This window comes from Sardina pilchardus, chromosome 21 (genome assembly GCF_963854185.1).
Source record: "Sardina pilchardus chromosome 21, fSarPil1.1, whole genome shotgun sequence".
Lineage (NCBI taxonomy): Eukaryota > Metazoa > Chordata > Actinopteri > Clupeiformes > Clupeidae > Sardina > Sardina pilchardus.
In genome coordinates, this window is record NC_085014.1 from 15941244 (window position 1) to 15967869 (window position 26626).

Sequence of the window (26626 nt, forward strand, 5' to 3'; positions counted from 1 at the left end):
AACAACATAGGCTAAATAGATTATCAAATCATCTCTCTCTCTAAAAAAATCTTAAAATCTTGGGCCTAATCGAGGCAGTCAATAATTAGACAAACCTTTTGATCAAATTCCAAATTATTTCAAAAATATAACTTTTTCACAGATAGCGTAGGCCTATCCGTGATCAGTAGCCTACCATTGACCACTTGTAAAAATGACAGGAGGCATGGAGATCATACGTTCTCATACCTCTATCTATCCTATTGTATGGCGTATGTAGTAGGCCTAACTTATCTTTATGATTTTCAAGTGTTATTTCAACATTCACTCAAATATGCTGTCTATAGGTCTACAACCCCCACAATGATACAACCACAATTTGCTTGAAATACAGTATTTATACATTTTGTCTATCAATAAGAGTGCAGTGGAATTTAAATGGTATGGGGAAATATGTTGTGACAGACAGCAGTGTGGAGAAAGCACATGAGTCTCTTTCTCTTCCTCTGAGGTGAACACGGTTGCCACCTGGTGGAATACACTGTACATACACAGAGAGAGGATACTCTTGTGAAGGCTTGACACCCTTTCAACCCACCTTGTTCACAGCTGTAGGCTATGACACGTTCCAGACTGAAGTCACTTTTAATATCTTTTTAGGAAGATACAGCACGTTCCCAGTTAAAACCCTCTGCTGGGTAAAGGACACCTGCTCAGCTATTTTTTTTTCCCATGAAACTATTTTAACTGACAAAGAGGCTTATACTGAGAAAAAATATCACAAGTACATGTCAAATTCTGTTAGTCTGTCAATTTCACAGTGTCGACAGGGTAACTCAGAGAGTAAAAGATTAATTGTCAGAGAGCAATGGTGGCTACATGTTAACAGTCACAACATGATACAGCACAATGACAAGCCTTAGTGCTTGAGGCTTTTCACTAAAACCATTTCTTGAGTTCAGGACAAGATGAGACAAGCAGACATAACATGCTGTTGGAAAGATGCCCATTGTTCAGGTTTAAGGTGTCACACAGGCTTAAACCTTATATGGCAGGAAATGTTCATTGATGCAAATTCAACCCTTAGTGCACAGCTGTACATACAAGGCAAAAACACATTTCACACAACGATGCCTTGCTAGTCCCGGGAGACCGTAATCATGTCGTCATGTAAAGGTTATGAAAAGTGCTATTTTGGTCTTTAAGAGACTTTGGAAATGTCACAAAGATGTCACAAAGCAGGTCTTTAGAACCCGTGGAGGAAATATAGGTACAGTAACTCAAATACATACAGAGCTGACGTTGTGTGTATGTATTAAGTTCAGATACAACATGGCACTTTGTTCTCTGATCTGACAGAGTAGCAAATGCATTATATCATTTAAAGTTAATTTAAGTAAATAAAACATCAGATTTTCCATAGCACCATAACAATCTATTAACAATTAGTTTGCACTTATGCATGGAGTAATATTTTTTTTTTTTGTCAAATAACTTACTTGAACAGTATATTCCAGTACATTCAGAACCACAGTTTATGGCATGGCAGATACAGCAATGAGGCAAAAATATCAACATGTATCCTGAGTAATAAAAACTTTACAAAGGCATTTCTTAAGTAGGAATGCAAACGACTATTGCAATAATACTCTAGTATTGATAATAAAACCTTACAAAAAAAGGATTTTAAGAGATCATACTAATCTGGGTGCAACTGTGAGGCGAACCAGCCATGGAACATCAGACCCGTGCGAGGGTGGGACAGAACCAAGCAAACCCCCCACCACCAAAAAAACACACATAATAAAAATGGAATCTGTAGAGGTTTCAGGGCGCTGAGCGGATTCTGGAATGTTCACAGGTCGGAAGAAGTCTCTACTTGGCGCAAGGGGCAATGGGAGCATTAATAGGGAGCTATATTTTAAGCCTCCTTTTCAGTAATCTCAGTGTGAGTTCAAAGCATGGCTAGGCCTGGTGTCTTTACTGTGTGGGGTCGTCTTTCAAAGAAAGTCTTGAGGTCTACCAAAGCAAAATGTCTTAGTCACCGAGGCCATTCTGTGGCGGCTTCAGGAAGAGCTCGTCTTGGGACAGTTGGCCGTCAAAACCCTCCATGTAGAGGCTGCTACTGCTGCTGCTGCTTCCGCTGCCTCCACCCCCACCCCCGCCACCCCCAACCCCGCCACAGCCGCCGTTGGCCAGGAAGGTGCCCACCGCTCGTCCCTGGCGCGCGTGACCCACCGCGTCGCTGAACACTTTGTTGATCTGCTCCTCAGAGGGCATCCACCAGTCCGGGTTGGAAGCACAGTGCATTCGGATGAACTCTGCGAAGACAGGAAAAGATGAGTAGATTTGCAAACATTTGAACTTGAGAGGTTCTGCCATCTGGAATACTTCGAAGGCAAGATAACTGTTTTCATAACAGTTTGCATTTGCACTTCAATGGGGTTTGTTGAGTGTCATCATACTTTCCACTGCATAAATTTACTGCTAACGTCTGTTGTTGCCTGCTCATGTCACTTGTTCTTAGGTAGTCAGATTGACGGGCCTACCTCTGAGACAGGTGACCTTGACCGGGTTCAGAGGTCGTCTCTCGGGCCCGATCTCACCCGTCTGGATGGAGCGTTTTCTCTTGCCCAGGCCGCAGGAGTACTTCAGTTCGTCCGTGGTGAAGACGTACCGGATGAGATAGCGGAGCAGGCGGCGGCCATCTTTTTTGGAGGAATTCACAGCCTCGTCCCACTGCTTGTTGGTGATGAAGAGCGGGTAGTTCCCCAACAGCTGTTTGCTACCCTGGAGGTTTAACAACACAGTCACTAACACCATCGCCTACAAAGGAAAATCTATTGTGTTCAGTTAACTCTTAAAGAGTGGATTTTAACACTATTTTGCGTTTACATGGTATTTATATTTAAAAAAAATGTTACATGATAGGATTATATGATTACAACATGACTATGACTACAACAGTTGAGTAAGTAGAGCTTGTTACTCTCCTCAGATCAAAAGGGATTACTTTACACTTAACACTAACACAGTCGCTTTGGAATTTGACAATTACGAATTTTACAGTTGGGATTTTACTGTGCATTTGTAACATATAATAAGCAATAATGACACGTCAGCTACACTGTGGCTCCCTCCCTTATTACCCAGGTACATGGAGAATTGGTTCCTAAGCTAAGTGAAAAAGATAGCCTTTTTGCTAAATCATCTTTTACAATTAAGGGAAATTCTGTTTTAAGAGGCAAAACTTTCTAATCCTCTGGTCTAGCACACAGCAAAAAAAGCAACAACCCCCATGCTGAGTGAGCATAAAGATTCAGCATGTATGATTTCTTTAGAACACTAGCTTCCTGTGTCATGGAAAATGGAGTGTGACCATAACCGTGGGAATCCCCATAACCTTTACAACGTGAAACCAGATGCTTTGCCTACAACTAAGACGCTCGACTGATCAAGGGTCTGCAAACTGAGCTGTTGTGAAACTCGGAGCTTGGCTTTAGTTATGCAATAAAAGTGCCACAAAGCTCTCCGATCAACTTATTTGCCTGATTAACTTTAAATACAGTTTCGTTTCAAGCGCTTAACTTCCCTTTCAAGTCACTCCACAGGAACGAGTTGGCTGCAAACTAGTATCCGGTGTTTGTACCACGGCTCAGGTCAAAATATAAAAGGGTAAAGTATGTCTCACTATCTTCTTAATGCCACATAGATGTGTTCATTTGCATGTGTGCAGCCCTAAATGCTGCTTTCAAACATGCAATAACAGCATATTCAATAAGCAAGCAACAAACATGCAATAACTTACAGCATATTCAAAAAAACAAGATGTGCATTATCAAAGACAAGGTTATTATATGGTATTTTCAGTGATGCTATGGGTGGGGTATCTTCCCCTGACAAATCTCCACACAAGGTATCATTTGGCATATTGTTAAGAGTGTACAGTACATGTTATGTATGAGTTCAAACAGGGTGGGTTAAGTTGTTTCTTTAGAGTCTATGCGAGTCAGTCACCTGTGACCACCACCCAGTAACACTGAAGAGTCATGAGTTATGTTAATTTCTTAATCTAACATGTTTACATTTTATTTCCCAAAATCACCTTCAACATTTATACAATTCATAATACAGAGACAGTGACCACAGAGGCCATGTGACCTGCGGGCAGACCATGTCACCTTCTCAGGGATGGACGTCCTGGAGCGGATGTGTGTCCTCACCTCTGTCAACTGCTCCTCGGGCTGGGGCTGGAGGAACTGGTTGTGGTGTTGCAGCACCGCCTTAAAGAAGTCCAGTGCACTCTGACAGGGGGCTTCAACACAAACCAGATGGAAAGGTCAAACGGAAAGGTCAAATTTCATCCTTCATCCTGAATGTGTGCAGAATTACAAGGCACTAATTATTTAATTATTTGGACCAGATTCAGTCCCAAAATTATATATATTTTTTATTCTTCTAAAGTAGCATGAAGGGCAATATTGTATTACAACTGAATGGCCTACATGAAGGGATCTTGTGTCATTATATGTATCACATAATTTTCCATTTTCCATGGCTTTTTTTGGGCCTTTCAGTGAACACATAAATAGTGTCCATACACTCAAAATGCATCAAATGACCCCTGCAACTTTATCACGCCGTTCTGTTTCTGTTTACATCTTTCGTTTCAGGTTATAAGATAAACTACATCTGTGGCACATTCCAAAGAATGAAAGGAACCACAATTTCAATACATTTGAAGCAGTTTAGTCCAATATTTATGTTTGTAGGGGGATCTGGCACGGTGTCTGTAGTACACTGCAGTAACATCCTCTATTTACTACTGCTGGTGGGTTAAACATCCCCGTGGGAGTAATATGTATGGCTCTATGTGGATTCATTCCTTCAGTCGAACAAAGGCAAGCACTCCATGCAGACACTTCAAACAGGGGGCAGGCAGGTGGTGTGTGCAAGTGTGTATATGTGTATGTGTGTGTGAGTCTCTGTGTGTGTGTGTGTGTGTGTGTGTGTGTATGTGTGTGTGTGTGTGTGTGTGTGTGTGTGTGTGTTATACTCAGTTCTAACTGCCAGGTGAATCATTATATAATCAGGGATTCCGGAGACTCTGCTTTAAACTCCATCACTTGTTTGTGATAGCAAGCATGACACGTTCACATGTTCTCTAATTACAAATCTAGAGGATAATCTGATGGAAGACAGCACATGGCTGTCAATCATGTGAATCTGTCTGTCTGAAATATGATTGATCATAAATCTGTGGTTACGTGTAATTAGCATATTACGATCAACTGTTAATATGCAAATAGCTAGAGCTAGCTTAGTCAAACAGTGCTAACTATCTGAACTGTTCCTCATTGTATTTGTGCCTACTGACACACTGCTATCCTCCTGATGAATGGCTATTTAATGACAAACTGTCCTGTATCGGTAATATCTGTATGACCTGTACAGATGCATGTGTATTTACATAGAGACTGTCCTGTAGCTGTGATATCTACAGTATCTGACTTGTACAGATGCATGACGGTATTTACGTAGGGACAGTCCTGTAGCGGTGATATCTATATGACCTGTTCAGATGCATGTGTATCTATGTAGGGACAGTCCTGTAGCGGTGACATCTGTATGACCTGTTCAGATGCATGTGTATCTATCTATAGGGACTGTCCTGTAGCGGTGGTGGGTACCTGGCACGCTCTCCAGCTTGTTGCGCAGCTCCTCGTTCTCCTGCTGCAGGCACAGCACCTCCTGCTCCAGCTCGATGCAGCGCGGGCAGCAGCCTTCCTCCTCCTCCTCCTCCTCGGGCAGCGTGGACGACGGGTGGCCGTAGGACTCGGACGGGGACGGCGAGGCCCAGCCGCCCATGCTGTGCCTGGGGGAGACGGCGCCGATGCCGATGCCGCCGCTGCCGCCGGCGGGGAGGGCGGGGGGCTCCAGGTGCGCAGGCGGCCGGCAGCGCTCCCCCTCCGGCGGCGGCCCGGTGAGCAGGTAGCTCTGCAGGGACTCTGTGAAGACGCGCAGGAAGGCCGAGGTCTGCTGCTGGCTCCAGGTGCTGCCCTGCCCCGCCGCGCGCTGGGCCTCCACCTCCCCGGGGTCCAGCCCGGGGCCCTCTACGGGCCGAGGCTTGCCCACGGGCGAGGGCCCACCGCTGCCCGGCGGCCTCTCCAGGTCCTCCTGCTTGATGTGGGAGGAGGGGAAGGGCGCGGCGGGCAGCGAGCCGTGGGGCTCCATGAAGCGGCCATTGCTGTTCAGGAGGCTGAGCACGCGACTGCACTGCTGGGCAAATGCGTCCAGAATGAGACGGTTCTCTGGGGAGGGGGGAAGGGAGAGCGAACAACAACGATAATGAGCACGCACCTATTCATGAACATCAGAAGGTAGGGATGCAACGATACACTGAACGCACGATTCGGTCATCTTTTGACCAATCTGACGTCGAACAAGTGCAATCAAAAACAGATTACGCCCTGTTCTGATTAAAAATCGCATCACGTTTCATTTTTTTTTTTTTATCTCAATCGGTTTGTTATCTTCACACACTTGTATCGATTTTTAGCCGATTAACAGTGCATTGTTGCATCCCTATCAGCAGAGTAAGAGAAACATACAGTATGTTCAACAGAGTCTTTTCGCAAATGCCAGCGTTCTTGTCTAGTTCTTGGCATGCTTTTCTTTAACACTTTGTGCATTCTACAGAGGTAGACAAGAAATGGTAGGCCAGAAATGCAGGATAAGGAGTCCATAATAAACCCTTAGCTGAAAAACCAAGGGTTGTGTGTTCAGTTAAGCAAGTCTCCACTTACGTGTTTAAGTAGTTCTCTGTTATGTGTTTAAGTGTTTTCAGTTATTGATGTGAATTTCAGTTATGTGTTTTGGGTATGCTGTGGTTTCAATCTGTTGTTGCCACAGAAACCCCCTTCCTCCATCTTATCTCCATCTTTCATCTCTCTCTTCCTCTTTCTATTTTCACTCTGCCACCATTATCAGGCGCTCACATCTATGAGCAGGGAGGAGAGGGGAGGGGAGGGGTGGGGTGGGGAGGGGAGGGGAGGGGAGGGGAGGAGAGGGGTGGGCAGAGGAGAGAGAGGAGAGGAGAGGGGAGGAGAGGAGGGGAGAGGAGAGAAGAGGAGAGAGAGATGGGAGGGCAGAGGAGAGGAGAGAGAGGAGATGGGAGGAGAGGAGAAGGAGGAGAGAGAGGAGAGGAGACGAGAGGAGCAAAATGAAATCTTCTACACAGGGATTCTGGCCCTGGCCTGTGTATTTCGATGTGATTTGTATGCTGTAGGATTTGTGTATGAGTGAGTGAGAAAGAGGACAGGCAAGGTGACATCCCCTTTCCTCTGTAGAAAAAATGATTTCACTTTGAGGCTAAAGTTTTTATGTGCACAGTCTGTCGTAGACAACAGAAGACCAGGCAGCAAGTCTTGCTTTTAACATGAAAGGTTAGTTTTTTTTGTCATGGCACCTGATATGTTGAGACATTGGGTGATCAGGACCTGAAACTCTGGGGATGTACAGTACAGTAGTCTTTCTTTCAATACTCAAAGAACGTTCATCAAAACACCTTCAGTCACGTGGGTCAGAACGGCAGACAGACCTGTTGATAAACACGGGTCTTCACATCTGCACAGTGAAGTGCAAAACATCCTCTATCCTGTCAGTTATGAGTGCTACTTTTAAGAATGAGAGACTCACTTTCTACAGGTCCATCTTGTCTCAGACGTGTGCCATTGACCTGTAGCTGGACATGAGGCATCACACCAAGATTACTCGACTAAAGCGGCCAAAGATGTGCAGTTAGCGTTGTAGTTGTTGTGACTCTAACACACATCCACCTGCTATGTCCCATATCACATCTTAGGCGTACAGTGTTGTGGAACACAAGCTCTTCATTTTATAGTGGTTTATAGGTAGCTAAATAGTACTGCAAACACTAATAATCGTTACGTGAGTTACATGGTTTCCATCCTAAATGTAACTTTTCTCAAAACATTTCTCACAGCAGGTGAGTGTTATTTAGCTTGAAACAAATCATCACCCCACCCCTAAATTGGAGATAAAAAAAATAATAATAATAACAGAAGAAGAAAAAGAAGAAACATCACACGACAGACAGGACAGAGGCATCTTTAGTTTCATCCAGCCCCCCCCACCACAAACATACACAACACACACACACATACACACCTCCCATCCCCCCATGTGCCAACAAAATGAGATGAGAAATCTTGTGCATCTCTTGCTGGGCGATTATGAACCTGTCAGCCCCTGCACAAAGAGACAAGGCAGGTAATTACCAGGGGCCTGGCCGTCGCCGCGGAGACCATGTGACGGACAGGCGGGTGTCTCGGCAAGAGTCAGAGACGTGTCTATCGTGCCGGTGCAGATGTGCCGATGGATTAATATGCGCGGGCGCTCTCTGTTTACCCGCAGAGATGAATCTGATATCATTTCCCCCCATCGCTTTCTCATTTCTCTCTCTCATGCCCTTTCTTCCTCGCTCCTCTGCTCTCACTCTCTCTCACACACAGACACACACACACACACACACACACACACACACACAGAGACAGTTACACACACACACACACACACACAGACACACACACACACACACACATACACGCTTACACACTTTGTCCCTGACACTGTGCACAGACAGAGTCTCATAAAATTTCATTAAACACAACACGCGGTGGGGAGAGGGAAATTTATGAGGCCCATTTATTTTAATCACAATCTCTTTGGGAGAGCTTTTAAATGCAATTTGCGTTATTACAGCGATTTCAGAGCCATGTCCTTGGGTGCGAGTCTCTCTGTCCCCACGCCTGCCGGAATTAAAAAGCAGAAGCTATTGTCACTGTTTGCTTCCCCCCGGGCACAACAGCTGCAGTCACTGTAGCCCCATATGCACAATTAGCCTCCCGTTCTCTCAAATAGCTACACCTTTAATACATCTTCACAGCACGCACAGACAAATACGCACATGTAGCGACATCCTCACACACACACACACACACACACACACACGTGTACTGTGCGCAAAAATGTAGTTAATTGATACACATATGCGACAAATGCAGACACACACATGCATAAATAAACACACACACATACACACACAGACACACAAAGATATTTGCACTGTGCACAACTGTATTTCTTGGCTGTCTCGGCGTACTGAATTGTGCTTTTTTTATGGGGGGGGGGGTTGTGAGGTTCAACAGAGAGTGCTGGATTGCCTGTAACCGTGGTGCCCTTGTGCACAACTAGAGCAAGAGAAAGCACACTGAACATCCTCATTGACATGCTGATATCTATCTCTCCTCTCTCTTTCTCTGCCTCTCTCGCTCTCTCTTGGCCGCTGATTAAACAGTTAATCCTGTTTCGCAGCGTGCTCTTTGATGATCTGCTTAATAGAACAGCATGATTGTTGATTATCGGCTTACTCACAGCTGACTCGCCGTGCTCAGTTTAGGGCTTGCCGGCTTATCAGCCACTATACCATGACAAGTAGCTGTGCATGGGCAAGAAGATACTTTTTTTTTTTATGTGCTATGCGAGATCTCCCAACTCCCCTCCCCCCACCCAAAACAGGGGAGAAATATGGTGTGTCTGTCTCTTACATCAGTGGCTGAGAGAGCTTCCCCTACGGCGCTCTACCGAGCTTTTTAACATCACGCAACATCCTACTTGTTTTATGCTTGCAACATTATGTTTAGGTCATGGCCAAACTCAGTTCAGTTCAGAAAGCTTTATTTGTCCCATTACTGGGCAATTCAGTTTCACGGTACCTGGTCTCAAACTAACATGTGACCTTAGCGTTGGGGTGACAGTCTAACTTAAGGAACAGTGACATGAGGCTTTATGTATCCGACTCCACTTTGTGACATGACTGACATGCGCTGTAATGTAATTATTTCAGATAGCTTTTCAAGGGCCCAAAGCTACAAGTGCTATTCTGTCCATGACTTATATGAGTCCTGGGCTGGTACTGGTACAGCTCACAATCTCACTGGCTTCCATTTCATAGGCTACTGACACAATTTCATTTCTGTCAGATTCCACAGAAAGCAGACACAGCCACCATCGACCTTCAGTGTTTACCACTAAGTGCTGTTGCATAGGACAACAATAATCATAACCACTAAACAGTCAAAATGTAGTCTAGTCTGGGAATAGCCTTGGGAAAAGTTGCCTCTTCAACCTACGGTATGTATATCTATCTTTATCTGGGGCTTTGAGGCGTTCATGTCCCCATCTGGAGAATGCAGTGTGACATTATTAGGACTTTAGGGTATGAACTTCATCTCGCCCACAATTGTCGTCTCTGGTTTCAGGGTTGGCAAAAATTGTAATCTCATCATCCCAGCTTTACTGTACAGAACAACCTATGCAATATGAACCAGCAGAAGCATCAGCCGCCTGGTCAAATTCACTCCTAAATAACTAAACGGTCCCACACAACAGAAATCACTCGACTACATACATGTTAGCACTTCACTTACAGTTTAACATACAGTGCCCACAGAGACTAGAATGGTACGACCAGACCCATTCACCTTACGCGTGTCCTCATGTAGTCTCAGTGGCACAGAGTTCAGTACGTCAGGGCAGTGCCAGCCAGGCAACACAGAGGCTGCCCACCCCACTGTCCTCCAACTGCCACCGGATGTGTCCACCGGCCCACTGGCCTGAATGAGTCAGGGCTGTTTTCAAAGCAGGTCGCACAGTACAGACCACAACAGGCCAGGTCACTTCCCACTGTAACGGCTTTGCATGACCGAAGGACAACCATTTGTAATTGTGCTAGAGGTCCACGACTGGATATTCTTGCCTATTTTCCGCTAGATACTGTATATGGTGTTGTTTAATGGCTGACCCTGGAATCTATTTAGGGTGGAAAGTCCACAAGACTTGGTGCCTGGATGAGCTACAGCCAGGAATGAAATAATCAAATGCCTGAAAGAAACAATAGAACTGATCATTTATTATCTCTAGACACATGCACATTAAATCACCCCTGTGTATGAAATGTGCTGCTGTATAAATAAACTTGCCTTGCCTTGGAATTAGGCTTGCTAAATCTCCAATCTCCAAAGCAAAAATACAAAACCACCATACATAAGTACTCGCGCAAAAGCTAGCAAAGGGGCTATAGCACACTGTGGCAAAAATGTGGAACCTGAAGTGAATTGCTGCCCTTTTGGATTAACAAACATGGCATGCCTTCCTCATAAAGTTCATCCCCTCCCGAAGCAGTCGCCATTTGCAGCTTCTGATTATCACGAGCCCTTTAAGATATGAATGCCTTGTTTGCACGCTCATTGCTGAGGGCCATACACACTTGTCAGCATAGATTTCTGGCTGCGTCCAGACCACAGCAGACAGTATCACATAAGCCTGCACAATAACACACACACACACACACACACACACACACACACACACACACACACACACAGCTTTGAAGTTTTAGTTGCTCATCAGATAAGAAATGTTAAAGTGGCAAATAGGTCATGTGTGGACTGCAGGCCACTGACACAGATAACCATGTGACATTTTACTTTTAACAGCTTTAGAAAGAATAACTTACAAACTTCTCAAATTGACTGGCAAGATTGTGCCGTTAGCAAGATGCTTTTGGGGTATCTGCGTCATGTCTGTTAGAACGCGAAAAGTCGATAATAATAAAAAAAAAAGCCATACCGTTGCTCATTCCATAACTGCAGTCTGGAGACTCCTGACGAAGCTCAGCTCGCCCTGAGTGCCTGGAGTCGGGGCGCAACCCTGCTTCGCCGCCTCCTCCGCCGCCACCACAGCCGATCCTCCGCTGGCTGCCAAGGGATGCTGCCGCCGTTCCGCTCCCTGCTGATGCTGAGGTAGATGTCGCGACGCTGCTGCTACTGGGCCTGTTTTCGCAGGGGAAACGGTACGACGTCTGAGGCTGCTGTTGGCTGCTACTGATAGTGACAGTGGCTTGATGAAACTGCAGGCGCTGCTGCTGCTGTTGGTGCTGCTGATGTGAATACTGATTATAATGATTGAAAGACGGATGGGGATGCTGCCCTCCTGCGTCTCCGAGATGCGGGATATCCACCATTGTGGGTCTGTCAAACCTCGCCTTGCCAGCTGCCCGCTTGTTCGGGAACGTCTTGAGCGCGCTGTAAAGACTGCGCTGCTGGCGGCAGATCTTTGGAGCCGAGAGACCGTCGTCTGCTGGCACTATTTCCTCCTCCATCGCCGCGCAAGTTGTCAGCTAGCTAAATGACTTTTGCCTCTCCGGTCGCAGGTGTCGCTTCGCCTGCGGTGTGTGTCAACGACGATTATGAGGTGCCTCCCCACCCCCTATGTCTTGGTGTCTAGCCTACTGTCTCAAACACTTCCAACTCAATCTGAAACACTCGGAGGGTGGGCGCCTGTACTGACATGGCACCGAACCAATCCCCTGGTAGAAGCGTCACGTTTTGGAGAGTACCAGCATATGAACACAGGCGGGACCTTAACGTCCCGTCTGCATGTTGTGCGTGGTTGTGTGTGTGTGTGTGTGTGTGTGTGTGTGTGTGTGTGTGTGTGTGTGTGTGTGTGTGTGTGTGTGTGTGTGTGTGTGTGTGTGTGTGTGTATGTTGGAGAGAGAGAGAGAGAGAGAGAGAGAGAGAGAGAGAATAAATAGGAGGAAGAAAACTCTTAGCATCACTTCTGATTAATACATTGATGGTTGCTAGGATATATAGGCTAAAATAAGAAAGAAGACAAAACAACATAATAAACTCAAATAAAGTAGCCTGTGTTGATTTTAATTATTGCCTAATATAATGATCAGTGTCTGCCAAATAATAATAATAATAATAATAATAATAATAGCCTAATAATTAATAGGCTACTCGTAGCTAATAAAAAAAGAAGGTAGGCCTATCTTAATTAAAACAATTCTTACGTTCAGACAGCTAAACATCTTTTGCATATTCCATACAAACTGGAACACAGTAATTCTCGTAAAGAAACAAATGAGCCACAAGATGGCAGTATATCATCATCAAGGGGTATAAACCTGCTCAGTCTTAAAGCAGGACTTCACCAGTTCACTTCACAATTAACAATGACATGAACAGGTTTATGCTTACAATGTCATAATGTTGCCACACAATGTAGCCTACCGATAATTTAACAGAATACAAATCCTGGACGAAGTGTTCAGTCGTCGTTCACTTTGGATGCCAGTCACAGCAAACTCACTAATAACCAATTAATAAATGTGCAAAATGTGCTGTTTCATTAACAGAGCTGTTTTTGGATAGGTATTCCAGAGCAAGTATAAACACGGGCGTTAATATATTGGCCCGTAGGCCTAGTTAAATGCAGGAAATGGATTTGTGCTTTTAAAGGAATTTATTAAGTTACTTTAACTTTTTTGCCTCATCAGCATATCCAGGGGGGACCCTAAAGGGTGGTCGAGGAAGAGGCGCCAAAACACTCGTAGGTGGTTTCTGAACGACCATGAGACACCACAAGGCGAGAGCAGAGACATGAATGCGCACGTTTGCGTAGCAAAGCTGCGTGCGCGTCAACGGATGAGCTCACAAAAAGCAACAGGTTTGAAAAGAGGTTGCGGTCATACGCAAGGCACCACTGACAGGACACACACGCTCTCACTCGTGGATTTGGATTGCTAGCCTTTATTCACAACTTTTGACAGGGGGCTTGAGAATTCCCATGTTTTCAATGTTCTGGAGCACTTCTGCTTGGCCGGGTCCTATTTGATTCGCGAACACAATGGACAGTCAGAGCACTAAATGAAAAATGGATGTCAGAACCTGGTAGATGTAAGGATCTACTAAACTGCTATAGGATCACAGAATCGGCATTTTTGTGATGGTCTGAATGATACGAGTTTGCAGCGGTGCCTCTGTTTTGCGATTTTGCATTTAGAAGAGTTGGGAAAACTCTCCGATAACTATGACAGCAACTATTCATCAAAACATTTGTGGTGTACATCTACAACTTCATCATGGTAAATAAACCAACCGTTTTTGTGGATTATTCAACGAGGCTTCAGCAGCGCATTTGCAAGTTGTATTAACTACAAGCATTCGTGTGAAATAAAAAAGCGTGCATTCCAGTCACAACGTCACGGGCAACTACGGCACATTCGCCGGCATGGTGCGCATTCTCAACTGCCTTTTTCTGGGCTACTTGACATGGAACCTCCGGATATCTGATGCGCAGGGAGAGTACTGCCACGGCTGGCTGGACGGCCATGGAAATTACCACGAAGGCTTTCAGTGTCCTGAAGACTTCGACACGATGGACGCGACAGTGTGTTGCGGGACATGCTCGCTTCGGTACTGCTGCGCGGCCGTGGACGCACGGCTAGACCAGGGGAGTTGCACCAATGACAGGGAAGTGGAGAACACCGAATTCGCAGCTCGTAAGTTACTTCTAATTCGTTTCAAAGTTTTAACTGTCCCACAACAGGGTACGGGTTAATATATGTGCTAAACTGGACCACACCAAATTATGCAAGGTGGAAAACCAATGCAGATTTGGAGTTACACTTAGGCCTATTTGGCGGACCACAGGTCAGTCAGTCTCGTAATGCATCCTCAGTTGGTATACATTTGACTCAAGGAATTTAGCCTGGACACTGATGCAAAGAGCAAATGGCAATAAGTTCTTCATCTGTGTCAGAATAAGTTTTTCTGCATCTGTTGCTTGTTGCTGACAACGGGGGAAATAATTAATCTTATATAAAATGTAGCCTAATCAGTTCATGGTGTGTGTTTTTATGCAGGTGTAAATAGGATTTTCTCGCATTAGTAAGGATCACATGCATTCATTTATGAATAAGAACTAATACGCATTTTTGACCTAACAGCCCACAATATAGAAAGCCAAGTAGCCTATTACATATTCTAACTTCTAGGCCTATTCATTGTATTTATATAATTCATTCTAAACTGTTGCCAGATGATTGTGGTTTAAAGTTAATACATTTTGAATACGTTTTGTTGGCATAGTGCTTAGTGGATCAGTCTCTTAAGTCTTAGAAATATCAAACTATAACACTGAGCATAATGCATTTGCACGAATTAGGCCTACTAGCGCTCTCGAAAGTCTGAACAGCCCTAACCATAACGGTTGACATTAATGCATGTCAACATTAATACATTATTCATAAGCGTGACTTAATAATTTATTTGTGCTATGAAAAAAAAGGATTTATTTTCAGAAGACTGCCTGTGGTTGCTGCAGTAGATTTGTGTGGTAAACTTTTCCCTCTAAATCAAATAGACTGATCAATGTTGCGTTCATCTTATGATGGTTTGCCTGTCATTTTGTGAGCTCTATAATGTGACATTTACAAAGACTGTCTGGTTTGTCTGTAAAACTTTGCTGAAGAGAAGACGGTGGACTTTCTGTGCCTGGGAACAGTAACCACATGTCAAATGTGTTTCAGTATTACGTTGCGTGAACAACGTTTCAAGTTTAGTGTACTGGCTTACCTTGCACTATAATGCAAGATAGGCTAAACACGAACTTGAGTAGAGGTTCATTTTCAAGTAAAACTCGCAAGTGACCTTAAGTAGGCCTAAACAATTGATCACATTGGCAAATTATTATGACCGCCGCTAGCGTAGCTAGCGAAGCGGTCATATAGTTGTTGTCAAAGTTTTTTTTTTTTTTTTTTCTTTTTTCCCGTCATTTTTCGTCAACGATTCCCGGGACACCGTAACACCGGAGCGCATGAAACTTGGTGGGCATGTAGCCCCAGTAGAGTTCTATGGAAAATTTTCGTTTCGTCCCCGGGGGTCACTCCACCCCCGCGCTGCCCCCGCCCGAAGCCCAAAAATGACAGTTTTTCCTACATAACTACCTGAACCGTGGCACCGAGGATGACAAAATGTTTATGGTATGTTGTTCTCTAGAGCTTGCATCAACTTAGCTTATAACCAGTCATTTGTGATTTGCCCCCCCATCGTAAAAATTGAAAATGCAATGTAATATTGCTTTAATTGCCCATATCTTCAGATGAGATGTTATGAACTGCACCAAATTTCATGTGTATGATTAACCTGACACCCTCTGGGAGTAAGCCAAGTTTTGTGGAATTTCATCCATGGGGGGCTATAAAATAAATGGATTTATGTGTACATTCAGGACTGTATACCCATCGGCCAGTAGATGGTGGTATTATCTGGAGTCTAAATCCCCCCCTGGGGATTTCAAAAACTGTTCCAAACATCTCAATCTCTGCTAGTTTTTGTCCTAGAAACATATAAGTGACACCATTAGAAACCTTTAATCAACTAGTTTCCAAATATGTTTTAAAAGAGAATGGTTGCTCTGGGTGCAACAAACATGCAGGAACACACACACACACACACACACACACACACACACACACACACACACACACACACACACATAAATACACACACACACATACATACCTACACACACACGCACCACTACATACACACATGTACATAAAACATTATACAAACACATGCACAAACACGCCCACACGCATGCACACATACACCCTTACACACACACACACACACACCTACACACACACACGCACACACATGCACACACACATCTTTGAGTACATTTTGTGAGACCACCGGAGCTGAGAAGTGAGTGTGTGTGTGATGTACTATAGTGTGTGGGTGCGTTTCTGTGTGCCCATCTGTGTGTTTGCATGTGTGTATATGTGTGTATGTGCATGTTCTGTGTGTGTTCTCTTTCTTTCTCTCTCTCTCTCTCTCTCTCTGTGTCTGTGTTATCTGTGTGTATTCTGTGTGTGTTCTCTCTTTCTCTCTCTCTCTCTCTGGGTGTGCCTGTGTGTGTGTGTTTGTGTGTGTGTGTGTGTGTGTGTGTGTGTGCGAGTGTGTGAGTGTGTGCCTGTGTATGTGTGTTTGTGTGTGTGTGTGTGTGTGTGTGTGTGTGTGTGCACACACGCGCGCATGTGAGTGTGTGTGTGTGTGTGTTATCTGATATTGGAGTGACAGTGACGGCAGAGAACACAGTGAACATATACTCAGAGACACATTAAACACACACACAAGCAGACACACACTCACACTAGACAGAGAAGCACTCATACACAAAAGCAAGCGCACACATGCACACACTCATTTACATACATAAAAGTTGCAGTAGGGATGGAGTAGGCGATGGAAACACAAGCGTGATTGATATTTGCGGAGAGAATGTGCAGGACTGAGCGGCGGTCATATTGTGTATCGCTTTGCGGTACATCTAGTTATTATTCGGACAGCATTCCTACTTCTGTGGCTTGATGACAATAATTCCCCTCTAAAGCATTGCAGGCGACCTCCATATGCTTGTATCTGATTTCATCTCAAAGCCAGAATACTATTGATCAAGTGGATAACCTGCCATCTGTCAACGTCAGCCCATGACCTCTCGTATATTTTTCCTCGTTTGAAGGAAATAAATCAATTTGCAGCGATTTCCCCTTCACGAGCACAAATCACAGTTCGGAGATGTAATCTGACCTTTCATCAAGGACTCGTGTATTTTTCTTTGGACCAAATTACCTACGATCGCCACGACAAAACTATGAAACGAAAATAGAGAAGTGTAACCTACTGTTGACGAGGCTTGATAAATATGTCTTTGCCAGTTACAACTGAAAACCCCTGTATTTATTTTATTTTTTACTGTTTATGACACACTGCAAAAATGAGTAGTCCATCAACTGAACGACAGTTTTGGATGTGCTTTCAAAACCCCTGCCTCGGGAGTCGGGACACCGAAACCTGCTGAACCCACAAGTAATCTGAATCTTGACCATAAACATTTCCCGCGGCAGTGGAGGAAAACAGTTTGTTTTTTGTGGTAAATACTATGTTGAAATTTTACACCCAATGCGCCCTCCTGTCTCAAGTGTCAGGCTGTCCCCACAGTTCTGACCTTTTCTCTTCTCTAAAAGGTTCAACAGGAATGCAAACGGATCTCATATAAAATTCACACTCCAAGTCGATGTAAAGTTCCAAGCAATGTTTTTTTGAAGTGTTTAAAAGTTGTCCTGTGGCATCCAGAAAATATTGTTGGTATTTGTAATAAATCATTCTGGGATAGGAATCACGATGGTCCTAACACAACAGGTAATATGCAGTCATTTAGCTCTACAGGCTGCAGGACGTAAAGGAAGAATGGAAGAAATGAAGGAAGCGAGTCCATTGTATATCTGCCTGTGCATCTTTTTCATTCATCTGTTAGGAGTTTCCATGTGCCATAATGATATGGTGAGCTCTATTGTCATAATGGTCATGAAGTGGTATTATCCCAACTTCTTTGTAACTTTCTGTCTTTCTCTGCCCCCCTTCCCTCCCCTCCCTCCCCCCCTCCAGAGCCCATCTACGTGCCCTTCCTGATGGTGGGCTCCATCTTCGTGGCGTTTGTGGTGGTGGGCTCGCTGGTGGCCGTCTACTGCTGCACGTGCCTGCGGCCCAAGCAGCCGGCGCAGCCGCCCATGCGCTTCTCGCTGCGCAGCTGCCAGGGCGAGACCATCCCCATGATCCTGACGCCGGCGCCGCCCTCGCTGCGCACGCCCTCGCGCCAGTCCAGCACGGCCACCACCAGCTCCAGCTCGGCGGGCGGCGCCACCACCACGGGCACGGGCAGCGGCGGCTCGCTGCGGCGCTTCTCGCTGGGCCGGGGCGGCGGCGACGGCCTGCAGGTGCCCATGCAGGTGCAGCTGGCCGTGCCCATGCAGGCGGCGCCCGCCGCGCACCTCCTGATGCCCTCGGGCCCCGGCGGCGCCCTCTCCTCGTCTTCCTCCTGCTCCTCCTCCATGACGCCCCTTCCTCCTCCGCCTCCTCTGCCGCAGGTCACCCAGCCGGCGCTGCCGCCCCCTCCGCCGCCTCCCTACACCTCCCCCGCGGCGTGTCTCCACGGCAACCTGTCGCACTCCCGTGGGCCTCCTCCTCCTCCCCCACACCCTCACTCCCACGCCCACGCCCACTCCCATGCCCACGCTCATGCCCACACCTCGCTGCAGCTGCACCACGCGCCCCAGGGCTCGGGCTTCCTGCTGCCCCAGCAGTACTTCTTCCCCATGCAGACTGAGCCCTTCGGCACGGCCAAGGGCTTCGCCGACTTCGGCCAGAGCTGACTGGTCCTGGACACCCTCTGAACCCCATCGCCCACCCAGGGAGAAGAGTGTGTGTCGGTGGATGTGTGTGTATGTGACAGAGGGGTGGGGACGGGTGGTGGTGTTGGTGTTAGTAAAGCGTAGGAGCTCACACAGTGGTGCCCTTGGTTGGTTGTAGAATCACACCAGGGAGGACGTGTGTGAGTCTGATGGGGTTGCCTGGCGTGCCTTTGCTGCGATTCCGTGAGAACCTTCCGGAATGTGTCGAAGCGAGGGAGACAGAGGAAGCGACGGACCCAGCTGTGAAGGCTTTTCTCTAGACCCTAACACAGGGACACGGGTCCCCTCCGAGCACGCCAGGCCAGCGATGGGAGTTTTATGTGAGGACAAAATATGCACTTTTATAAGCAGTCGTTATGTTCCCCTGTTGTTTTTCTCACTGACCTGCCAACGTATCAGGACACATTTTGTCAAGGTTGTTCAGACAGACAACTAATCAGACATTTCCAAACCAAGACTGAAAAGACAGCTGTTGGCAGTTTGTTTTGGACACGTTCATATCGTCCAATGGCATTAAAAAAAAGAGGAAGCAACCAGGGATTTTTTAAAAACTGTATTTTGACAATCTCAAGGCCCCTCTAAAAGAGGGAACAGAAAGAACTTTTTTACTTTTGGATTAAATGTCACTGAATTGTGTAGCTGTGTACGGTCCCAGGTGAGCCGATAAGGATCAGCCGTGTCCATACGTTACATAACATATACATCCATTCCTTCAGGGCTAAAATGTCAAACGAGTAGACGATTCGTATTTTTTTAAGGGGTTGTAAATTGATGATGAGGTCTATTTTGGGAAAATAAATTAGACGTTTTTTTTTAAGATGAATATGTGACACACGCGTACTTATAGTTTGTTTGAATGAAACCCTCTGTGGCTGGATAGCCATGGAGCTTTTTTTTTAAAGCCACAATAGGCCACTGCACTCAAAGCAGCCCTTTTCAACAGGGCACGGAACCACATCCGGATCACAGCAAGAGCCACAGAGTCACAGTGCCTAGACGAGGCACAGAAGAATGTGTTTACTTTTTTTTATTATTATTGTATTGTCTCTGTACAAAATTCCATGTTTGTCACAAGTGACTGATAGTGCCGATTTGTATCAGCTGTGCCAGTGCTTGATCAGAAAGGGCTTATTTAATGGTCATTGACCAACACAACCCTATAAGTTGAGCAAACCCTTAACCTCCTCAGTAACAACATCCACTTTACTGTCTTATTTACAACGACTCAATATTAGAAATACAATGGTTATTAAAAAAAAAATGGCGTCATGTCTGTTTTTTTTACCCAGTATTCGTTTTGAGAAAAGCCACGGAAAGCTATCTGATTCTAGTGTACTCCTTTTTTTTGTATTCAACTCCAACTGAGGAGACAGTCTGGGACACTGGATACGCTTAAAAATAACACTACAAATTTGCTTGTTATGGTAAACGCAAATAAGAGATGCCATTGCCCAGCCCTCGGATGACCACAGAGCCGACCCGAGTGAGGGCAGGTCAGTCAGTCAGTCAGTCAGTCAGTCTCTAGGGCAGTAACGACCGTGCCGAAAGACGATCAGAATGATGCCATCTGCTTGTCAGGCATGTCAGCGCACGGATGTTTTCACAACGTCTTTCCCTGCCTCTTCCTGTTTGGATATGCAGTGCTTTCTCGCATGTCCTGTTTAGTTCAGCACACACACACACACACACACACACACACACACACAAAATACATTTACCAAGATACTCTAACACACATATATACACGCACACTCGTCATGGGAGAGAGAAAATCAGTTGGCCTCTTTAGGGACCGATTTGGAGGGTGGGGGTGGTGGATGTGCGTTTGAGGGGTGGTTTAGGATGCCTTTCTATGGTTCTAGACAAAAACCCGGCTTTTTATAAAACTGACTCAAGACTCGTACTCTTGCCCCATTTTATGACGGGCCACTGAGCTAATCTGGCATTTGCAAAATTGTGCATGAAACTGTGGACGCATGTCACAATTTGACTGTCATGCTGGATGTCCAAAAAGGCAATCAGGTTCAACACGAGCACATGGAAATTCAATTTCACACCAAAGGCTGGCGCGTTCCCCTGAATCTGGTCGCCAAAGTGGTTCCCAGTGGACGAATGAGATAGGACTCCCCGAGGGCCAGGGAAGGGTATGTTATCAAAAAGAATTGAGACATGAGGCTCAAGTGTCCATTTTCCAGTTGTAAAGTTTATTTCAGTAGTCCTTCATGGCAGTAAAAGACAGAAACACTTAAAAGTTTTTGCAGTCCCAACATGCTGAACAATCATCAAACAGAGGACGTAAAAGAAAGGAGGAAGGGGAGAAATAGATTCAAATAGAAAAAGTGCATTTTCCTCTTTAAAGTGACCAAGACAAGAGAGAGGGAGAGAGAGAATCAAAGTACAGTTTGAAACACTTGAAAACTGAACGTTTTTTTAATTTTATTATTTTTTTTAATTCTCCATTCATGCAACCACCAAACAACTTCCACAGATGACAAGTTAAAAACAAACAAAAAAAATAAACAAGAAGAAAAGAAAGACAACAGTCCTAAGCCATTCACCACAACTTTCACATCAGTAGACCAACAGAGCTCAGAGTTTGTGACATCTGATGACAACCAGCAACAGAGACAGAAAAAAAGCCCCATCAAAAACAACAGCCTGAAATGTATTTCTTTTTGTTTACTGTACATCCTCCCAAAGAAAAACCAAGAGAGTAAAAACTCTGAAGTTTGTTTCTAAAGAACACCACATGAGAGGTTAGAGAGAGAAAGAGACAGAGAGAGACAGAGAGAGAGAGAGAGAGAAATGAAAGGAAAACTGGATTCAAACATACAGCCAGATAAATAATAGCAGAACCAAATGGCCATTAATACAATTATCCACTACAGGAAAGTTAAAAACAATGCATTGTGCAACATCTGTCAAGCTAGCAGTACAGACGACGGTTCCTTCACACCCAGCCCTAAATGGAGAAAGGCTGGAACACAGGATCTAACCACACACACATACACACACACACGCACACACTCACGGCCATGCAGCATTTAACAGTAGTTCATCGTTACATCTGCCAAGTCGTGCGGACAGATGCAAGAGCGAGCAGCACACATGAACACACACACATACATTCTCTCACACACACGCGCGCTCTTATAAGCTCAAAAGGAGGTTAGAGAAAATCGATAATTTTTCTCAGTATCAACAAAACACAATCTTGTCCAATTAACATACTGTGCTCATGCTCACATAATAAAGACATCATACATACATCGATTCTGTCTCGCACACACACTGAGAAACACTCTCACACACACACACACACACACCCACACAAATAAACACACAGACATGCACATGCAGACAACACCCACTGGATAATCGCTCTACAACCTGATCTCCCACAGGGAGAAGAAAACCAAAAAATGCACAACCATTGGACTATAAATAAATTAAGAAGCATTAATAACAACATTACAGACATTTTAGTCATACAGGAACTAAAAAAACAAACAAACAAACAAACATAACAACAAGCACCGCATTCACCACTGTCATTGTCTGGAAAAAAGGACAATTCGTTACAAAGCAGGTCGATCCGAAAAGTCATACTTGTCCAATATAAAAATACAAATTCACAAAATAACTATCGACACAAAGTATTTCTTTTTAAACAATACTGTGTGAATTTCCAGGTTATCTCTTTTTTTTGTTTTCTTTCGTTTTGTTTTCCCTCGAGCTAATGGCACTTATGTTTTGTAGGATAGGCTCTCCGTTCTGAAGGGAGAGAGTGGGGATGAGACGGAAGTTGCTGCTCGTAAGCCGACATTAACGCGGATAAAGACGTTCGTTCCGTCCGTCTGCTGGACAGACACCCCCTGTGTTACATGACCGGGCAGAGGTGTTTGAGTGTCCTCACAAAAGGGACGTGGCCCTTCGTGTTCCCTTTGGGGACCGAGAGGACGTGTCTTTGTCCCGTGGCGCGGAGCACGGAATATGAGACGGAGCGAGTAAAATTCGGAATACTTTCTTTAGCAGGGAAAAAGGAAAACTAAACTCCTAGTTAGGCACCTTTGTGATCGTCGCAGCCGAGAAACACATGGAATGCAAGTTAATTGTTAAGAGCTTTCAAAATAATGCTGTACAAAAAAAAAAAAAAAAAAAAAAAGAAATGGCAGAAAACCACTGACTTTTGCTAGAAGCTGTCAAAACAGAACAACAGGCACAACATCTACCAGCAAACTAATTTAAATCAAAACTACATAAACAAATAAAAGTAATGATGGCTGAAGGCAACAACAAATGTAAGGCTTTGATACAGTAGATCATCGAGTGCAAGAATTGAACATGAAAAGAAAGAAAAAACAAACTGGGAGTGCAGTGATCTGTTCAGTGCCGAGAGAGAGCGAGAGAGAGAGAGAGACACATGCTGGCTCGGACGCGCTGACGGTATCAAAGCGCATGTGTGTCTTTGTGTTGGACATCGAGATTGCATTCAGGACTATGTTCTTTGGCTGTCTACGTCTGAGAGTTTTCCGCTGTTAAAAAAACGTGAATTCCTGTTTCTAGTCAAAACTTTTTGGGGGGGATTTTTTTGAGTGTAGCATCCCCAATTGGGCACAAAAAAAGAAATCAAAAAATCAAAAGATGGTCGATTTTGGACAACATAGTTTGGCATCACACTCAAGTAAATGTTTTTTAAGCAGGATCAGAAGAGACAAGTAATTTCAGAAAGTAGACGCCATCCCCCTTCTCAATCAGTAGAAGGGAGGAGATTCAGACCACAAACACAACTGCAAAACACAATATAACAAAAAAATGCAAGCACAGTAATCATTTCTGCTGGACAAACAACTACGGCGTAAGTGAAGAATAACTTCAGACAATATATATATATTTTTTCATATTTTTTTTTCCTATGAATTGAATTTTTTTTCTTTCCCTTTTTTTTCTAAGACGTAGAGAATCAACAAACTTGTGTCCTCTCTACCCTCCTTCATTCTTGTTGTTATTGTTGTTGTTTTTTTTTCATTGTCGTCACGGCGGCCTGGATGGTGTGTCTGAGACAGGACACACTTGCAACACACACACACACACACACACACACACACACTTGCAACACACACACACACACACACACACACACACACACACCCGTGGCTTCGCGTGGGCCTCCAGGTTCAGGGTGCCCGAGAGAGGGCTCTGCCCACACGTAAAACAGCTCCGGGGTGGAGGATGAGGAAAGGACAGCGGACTGGCCGGCAGCCGGCGGCAGTGGCGGTCGAGTCTCACCACTCGCTGGTGCGCTGCTTGGTGGTGTCGTAGGCCCGGATCACCTCCGACTGGGACACCACGCCGTTCTCGTCCTGGGAGAAGGCGTAGCCGTCTGTGGTGGGCGGGAGAGAGATGGAGTTAAGCCCTCAACAGGTCAACAAGGCCTCACGGCACGGCAGAGGACAACAAAGACAAAAAACATTTTAAAACTTAAAATGTTAAAAAGGAAAATAACTAAATTAAAACTATAAATTAATCAAATCAAATACGATGAATAACAACAAAAGACTGATATAATGTGATGGTAAACAGAAACAGAAACTGGACTGTTCATCCCCACAGCATTCATTATTGTTTTCTACCCACTGAACCACACGCCTCTTTAACGCCTCTCAACACTGCCTACGCCACTAGGCCTGACCTCTGACCTCCCGAGAGCCCACTCACCTCACGTCTCACTGGACTCGGCCTCTACCTGCAGGCCTGGGAGCCGCATGCAAGGGGCCGGTGAGAGCGGTGCATTGTGGGAAGGATAGCGATAACATTTTAAAACACTTCTACATTTCTAAACCATAACACACACACACACACACACACACACACGGCAAAACCACACAGGATTGTGGGAATAGGGTACGGCCATAAGAGGACTCCTGGGGGGCTAAGGCGAAGGGGGGTGAGCTGGTGGTCTACTACCAGATATTATATGAAGGCTGGGGGTGGGGTGGGGTGGGGTGGGGGGGTTCCTTAGGTGTGCTTTACAGCTAAGGGAATGACAGAGTCAAAGATCACAGTACATATGACCGTCTCCTATCCCCACCTAAAAGTAGACACAAAATGAAGACAAGAAGGAAAAGAAAAAAACATACATGAGCACACAAAAGAAAGGAAGGAGACAATTCCAACATGTGCAAACTGTGAGAAGAGAAATGATGAGTGAAACAAAGCAAACAGAGAAGAGCTAGGAGAGAACTGAGAGAGAGAGAGAGATAGACAGATAGAGATAGATAGATAGAGAGAAATAGAGAGAAAGAGAAATAGATAGAGATAGATAGATAGATAGAGACAGAGAGAGAGAGAGAGAGAGAGAGAGAGAGAGAGAGACAGAGAGAGAGCAGTGTGTCCAGAGGAGGCACCAGGGTGCCCCAGTACACAAGGGCTCCAGAGTGTGTCTTCTAACATGTGGGGATTTGGTGTAGAGTTGTGAGTTGTGACTGAACAGGTGTATAGTCTTAGGTACCTCACACACTCATACACACACACACACACACACACACACACACTGTAGATAAGCACTAGAGGTTACTGGTTACTGTTAATGGTTAGTGAATTGATGCTTGCGTGTTTGTGATGTGCACTGTGTAGAGATCCCTGTGTAGAGATCCCTATGTAGAGATCCCTGTATGAAAGTAGTGAAGTTAAGCTACGTTATTTTATTTGTCCTGAAGGAAATGTGTCCTCTGCAAATAACTGATTAGGGGTAGTGTAAACACACACACAAACACACTAGGAGCAGTGAGCTCACTAGGAGCACACACACACACACACACACACACACACACACACACACACACACACACACACACACACACACACACACACACACACACACACACACACACACACACACACACAGAGAGAGCAGTGGGCAGCCCTTGATCTGGAGCCTGGGGGAGTAGTTGGGGGTTGTGTGTCTTGCTCAAGGGCACATCATCTGGGGATGTGCACAGATGATGTCAATCACTCCCCCACCACCCACACTTTTACTACCAGTCAGGGATCCAACTGGTCACCTTTCAATCCCATTCCCTAACCAGTAGGCCACGGATGCCTGCGCTTGTGTGTGGTGAAAGCAGTCATGTAAAGACAAGTGTGTTGAGTGTGTGTGTATGTGAGTGTGTGTGTGTGTGTGTGTGTGTGTGTGTGTGTGTGTGTGTGTGTGTGTGTGTGGTGGAGGAGGTTATGTAAAGAAAATGTGTGTGTGTGTGTGTGTGTGTGTGTGTGCAGGTTTATGCACGGTTGACTTACGGAGTAGGTTTTGCTGCATGGAGTCCGATCGGTAAAGACTAACGGTGCTCTTCTTAAAGACATTCTTCAAGAGCTGAGCCCTCTCAGTCAAACTGCAGATAGATAAAGAGAGAGAGAGGGGGGGAGAGAAAGGGGGGCATAAAAAGAAGAGGACTTCTT

General features: G+C 45.1%; 3 protein-coding genes across 4 annotated transcripts in view; 1 reads left to right on the plus strand and 2 right to left on the minus strand.

Annotated features, from left to right (window-relative positions):
* Window positions 1-414: 414 nt before the first annotated feature.
* LOC134068332 (BEN domain-containing protein 4) lies at window positions 415-12359 on the minus strand. Of its 2 annotated transcripts, none has more exons than XM_062523846.1 (5): window positions 11692-12359; window positions 5670-6290; window positions 4203-4294; window positions 2529-2769; window positions 415-2300 (listed from the first exon to the last, which is right to left on the minus strand). In XM_062523846.1, the coding sequence occupies exons 1-5, from the start codon at window positions 12221-12223 to the stop codon at window positions 2017-2019; spliced, it is 1770 nt and encodes a 589-aa protein (XP_062379830.1). In that variant the 5' UTR covers window positions 12224-12359; the 3' UTR covers window positions 415-2016. The 2 variants fall into 2 exon arrangements, with proteins under 2 accessions (XP_062379830.1, XP_062379829.1); XM_062523845.1 differs by having other exon boundaries at window positions 4161-4294.
* A 1365-nt stretch (window positions 12360-13724) lies between these two features.
* Window positions 13725-20389, plus strand: shisa3 (shisa family member 3). The gene is made up of 2 exons (XM_062523847.1): window positions 13725-14410; window positions 18366-20389. Exons 1-2 carry the CDS (start codon window positions 14140-14142, stop codon window positions 19127-19129), a joined length of 1035 nt encoding a protein of 344 aa, XP_062379831.1. The 5' UTR covers window positions 13725-14139; the 3' UTR covers window positions 19130-20389.
* A 962-nt stretch (window positions 20390-21351) lies between these two features.
* The window catches only part of atp8a1 (ATPase phospholipid transporting 8A1), a 150947-nt gene continuing 145672 nt past the window's right edge, over window positions 21352-26626 (minus strand). The window contains exons 36-37 of the mRNA XM_062523848.1: window positions 26468-26559; window positions 21352-24551 (exon numbers count right to left, since the gene is read on the minus strand). Of these exons, the coding sequence (XP_062379832.1) occupies window positions 24454-24551; window positions 26468-26559 (190 nt within the window). The 3' untranslated portion in view covers window positions 21352-24453. The remainder of the gene's footprint in view (window positions 24552-26467; window positions 26560-26626) is intronic.